Source organism: Aspergillus lentulus (genome assembly GCF_001445615.1).
Source record: "Aspergillus lentulus DNA, contig: Alt01, strain: IFM 54703, whole genome shotgun sequence".
NCBI classification, from domain to species: Eukaryota; Fungi; Ascomycota; class Eurotiomycetes; order Eurotiales; family Aspergillaceae; genus Aspergillus; species Aspergillus lentulus.
In genome coordinates this window covers 89,062-94,066 of record NW_028322123.1, presented here as the reverse complement: position 1 = coordinate 94,066, position 5,005 = coordinate 89,062, and the positions used below count along the sequence as shown (strand labels likewise).

Below are 5,005 nucleotides of genomic sequence, written 5' to 3'. Positions count from 1 at the left end.
TGCTCACCGTTGTTCTCACCGTGGAGAACCCTCATGTTGTTGGCCCCCTTTGTGATCTATATAGACACCGCTAGTTTCTGGCAAGGGAATTGAAGTGTCCAGGGCCTCTTCATGCTCCTTGGCGAGAGTGGTTGGCCACGATTTCGGTCTTATCTCGGAAAATGCTCGTCGTGAGTACTATACGGTAATCATAACATTCCCTCGGCGTTGTAGTTATTGACTAGTATGCCCCGAATCATTGTAAAGCCACAGCCGTTGTGAAGATTGTCTGAAACAGCACGAAGATGTAGGGACGGGAGAGGAAATGTTTTTGGACTAAGCTGGTCCATAGGCGTTTCCAGTCCGATCAAGCGCATCGTCTTCAGCTTCTAGAAACTTGGACAGAGTATAGTCACGTCCGTGGATCCGAGAGTATTTACCCCGACTGAATCGTAGCGTTGTGCTGGCAGCTGGCGGCACACGGTTCCATGTTACGACCAGACGATGCTTCACCACGCGGCAAGGTATGCCAGCGGAATGTCCAATCACCAAACCAAACGGTCGAGGGCCAAATCATCCTCGACGTCTGGGCCCGCCATTTTACAGTAGGTGGAGGCCGGGTTGCCATGCAACTCCTTAGTAACGTCTGTATCTCCGCGCTACACATGGGGTTCTCCCCGCGATTGGACGATCCTGTTTTCCGCTATCACTCGCCGTTCGGTACAGTCGATTGAATGGATACATTTGGAGACCCAGACCAGAAGTGTCATATCACCACTGCCGATGGTCCTTGATGGCCGCCTATCTCCTTGAGAGACCGGTGCAGGTCGAAACATGTGGTCTTCTCCGAGAGCGGATGGCACAAGTACCCAGATGCTTTTCCGGCGCTGCGAAATGCCCTGTCTGAGGGAAATTTGATTGCGGCTCACGTATGAATTCCTTTCCTTAGGCCTCCTGGTTCAGTCCATGACTAACGGATGTGAGGAATGTGTGGGAATTATTGCCCCCGAATTGACGTTGCAACAAATTTACTAGAAGGCCACCTACGGCGGTGAAATATCGGGTAGTACTCCCATATGTTTCCTGTTAAATCAGTGGTTAGGGGAAGGCGAAAAGCTCCAAGAGATGGAAACTGATGTCATTCATCATTTGAATTGTGGTTCTGGTCCTGGTTCTGGTTGTGGTTGTGTGCCGAACCGAAGCTAAACACGGCCCGGTTACCCAGCCGCAGGGTATCCTCATAACAACCCAAGTACCTGAAAATCCCGCAACCAACGCTCGCATTAGCCCATAGGACTGGTCGAGGAGATCATGAACATCAGCCTCGGTAGTTAGAGGTCACTATGTTAGATAATGGGAGTTCTTGTATTACTAGCCAGATGATCTTCAATGTCAAACCCCATCACCCACCAGGGCAAGACCACTACAAGACATGTTTATATATATATATATATATAGATCGTCCGATGTCGGATCGGATCGAAACGCAGACCATGTCGAACCCAAAATCGTAGAGAAAATCAAGTTCACAGATCAGTTGACAATTGTGGGTTTTGATAACCTGCTCAGTCAAATTCGAGGGTTGAGTGCGAATTGGTGGCATTACCGGTAGATCAAATGGTGAAGACACGCGTTGGGGCGATCGCAATTTGGTGGCTGATTGTCTGTGATTCTCTTCCCTCTCATCCGGGGCCCCGCATCCTCAAGCAAATGGACAAGAGTCGCCGATCTTCTAAATAAGCTCATGCACTCTCCTATGTTCAGCTATGTTAGTAGCTTCGGTTAATTTCTCCTGCCGAGGAAAACTGGGAAAATCCCGGTGGCACAAGCTGCATGGTTAGTCCTGGGCGCATAATACATGGATACCTACTAATGCCCCAGACCATTATGCGGGGTATATTCGACACGGGCCAGAAAAACATATTGAAATGGAGCCATCACTCTCCAGTGTTGCATAAACAGGGCCTCGTGACACGCATTAGGCTGCTTCTGGCGAGCTTCAGAGGTGGAACAAAACATTCCATTTGAATATCAATTTCCCCGCAACTAATACTGACCTGTATACAATTAACGAACCCCATGGCTAGTGCCGGCAGATTCCTCCCCGCATCCCACGGACACGATACTTGAAGCTTTACGAAGCTTTATGAAGGCACCAAAAATAATAGTCCTAAGCCGTCTTTGGTTCCATTTGATCCGTAACCTGTGACCTGTCTGTTTTACAATAATCCTCTTAGCAAGACAACTCGGTAAAAGCTTCGGCAAGATCGTTGCACTACTCCGTATATCCGCCAGCATTCAGCACAAGGCTTCATCTCATGACAATTCTTCTTACCTTGGAATTCTGCAAGATCATGAATACAACGACTGCATTGGTTTATCCATGTTGACGCAAGGCTTCAGGTCGAGTAATATCTTTTAAAGTCTTTCTGTCTTGAAGTCTTAATGAGCTCCTTTGAGAAGATTGGCCTGTTATATAGCACCACTATGCAATTTATGTACTTCTCTGCTATGTCAGTTAGATCCAGACTGTCCCATAATGATAGCCTTGGAGTATCATACAGTTTTAGAAAAACTGTCGCTTAATTTGATGTTATGTCTGCTTCCAGTATTAACCGAGTTCTGAAAGACTAAAATTCACTAGGTTATAGTACCAAGTATAATGTATAATCTAGCTATAATTATTGGAGGAAATTTCACGCCACTTTACTGCTGCATGTGACGATAAATATGAGAAATAGACAGTGTGATGAGTCGGATCAAGACTATAAAAGGGGGACTTGACGGCTTGCAGCCCTCCAACATACCTGTTTGCTTCAGTGGCCATTTCAGCATCTCACTGCTGATTCCAAGACACACACGGGCGTCCTCATCCCACTGTCCCCCACGAAAAGCCACCAAAGATGTTCCCAGAACTAAGCATTGAACGTGCTAGCGTGTTTGCTCTTGGCCTTGTTGCCACAGGCTCCCTTGTCGCTGCTGGGCCCTGCGACATCTACTCGGCTGGTGGCACGCCTTGCGTCGCCGCCCACGGCACCACTCGCGCCCTATACAACAGCTACAGTGGCCCACTCTACCAGGTAAAGCGCGGCTCTGATGGTGCCACAGCTGACATTGCGCCTCTTTCGGCCGGCGGTGTCGCGAATGCCGCCGCACAAGACTCCTTCTGTAATGGCACTACCTGCGTCATCACCATCATTTATGACCAGTCCGGCCGCGGTAATCACCTCACCCAGGCTCCGCCCGGTGGCTTCAGTGGCCCGGAATCTAATGGCTACGACAACCTGGCTAGCGCGACTGGCGCACCGGTCACGCTGAACGGTCAGAAGGCGTATGGTGTCTTCATCTCGCCCGGCACCGGCTACCGCAACAACGCCGTCAGTGGCACAGCGACAGGAGACGCAGCGGAGGGCATGTACGCGGTCCTTGATGGGACTCATTACAATGATGCCTGTTGCTTCGACTATGGTAATGCTGAGACTAGCAGTCGTGATACAGGCAACGGCCACATGGAGGCCATCTACTTTGGTGACAACACTGTCTGGGGCACTGGCTCCGGCAGCGGCCCGTGGATCATGGCTGATCTTGAGAACGGCCTGTTCTCTGGCTCCAGCCCTGACAACAACTCTGGCGACCCGTCGATCTCCTACCGGTTCCTCACTGCGATTGTCAAGGGGAAGCAAAACCAGTGGGCTATCCGCGGCGCCAACGCTGCGTCCGGCTCGCTATCGACGTTCTACAATGGTGCGCGCCCAAGCGTGTCTGGCTACAATCCAATGAGCAAAGAGGGTGCCATCATTCTTGGCATCGGCGGCGACAACAGCAACGGCGCCCAGGGCACATTTTATGAGGGCGTGATGACCTCCGGCTATCCGTCCGATGCCACCGAGAACTCGGTGCAGGCCAACATTGTGGCAGCCAAATACGCCACCGCATCGCTGACCAGCGGCCCCAAGCTCACTGTCGGTTCCTCAATCTCGCTGCAGGCCACCACACCCGGCTACACGACGCGGTACATCGCACACTCCGGCTCTACCGTCAACACTCAGGTCGTCTCATCGTCCAGCTCCACCACCCTCAAGCAGCAGGCCAGCTGGACGGTTCGCACCGGCCTTGCCAATAGCAACTGCTTCTCATTTGAGTCCAAAGACACCGCCGGCAGCTTCCTACGGCACTACAACTTCGTGCTCCAGGTCGGCGCCAACGACGGCACGAAGCAGTTCCACGAAGACGCCACGTTCTGTCCGCAAGCCGGCCTCAACGGCCAGGGCAATTCGGTTCGGTCCTGGAACTATCCCACCCGCTATTTCCGCCACTACAACAACGTTCTCTACGCCGCGAGCAACGGCGGTGTTCACACATTCGACGCCACCTCTTCGTTCAACAACGACGTGAGCTGGGTGATCAGCACTGGCTTTGCCTGATTCCTGGCCAAATTGATAGGCACTGTGCGAATTGAACTCTATCCCTAAACGCTAGTTAGGGGTATAGTCGATGGTTGGCTAGGGTGGTGCATACCCCTCTCGAGTTCTAATGGTTAAGCTGAACTTTCTTAATAAATCAACCTTTATTACTCAAATACACCTCTACATTCCACTGCTAAATAATAGAACCTAGAAGAGTGCTAGAATTACTGTAAGAAGCAGGATTACTAACTACAGCCCTTTTAGGGAGATAAATTACTAAGACCCAGAGAACATAGTTTCACCCTTAGAGGAAGGGACCGGGCAGAGAACTAGCTAATAAGTTGTTTGCCTTTCAGGGTGCAAAAGAGGGTAATAGGAGTAGGTGAACTCATATAGCCCAGTGTGTTACCTACGAGCGGAGAATTCTGCCTATGACCCCATCCTGGCCCCCAGTTAATGCATGTGGGGTGTCTAGTTGGTTTAATTATACTTGCATGAGTATGATCTATCAGCAATTTAGATCAAGTTTGAATCCTGCATAGTCATACATTGTGCCTGTAGCGGCATATGTAATTATCCCATTGAGTTGAGTATCACAACCGGGCCTTAGACCACACATC

The 5,005-nt window shown here is 50.5% G+C and overlaps 1 protein-coding gene across 1 annotated transcript; it reads left to right on the top strand.

Moving 5' to 3' along the window:
- Nucleotides 1-2,882: 2,882 nt before the first annotated feature.
- Nucleotides 2,883-4,403, top strand: ALT_0017 (alpha-L-arabinofuranosidase B; the record flags this gene model as incomplete). Its single annotated transcript, XM_033564235.2, has 1 exon — nucleotides 2,883-4,403. One exon carries the CDS (start codon nucleotides 2,883-2,885, stop codon nucleotides 4,401-4,403), a length of 1,521 nt encoding a protein of 506 aa, XP_033420126.2.
- Nucleotides 4,404-5,005: the final 602 nt, after the last annotated feature.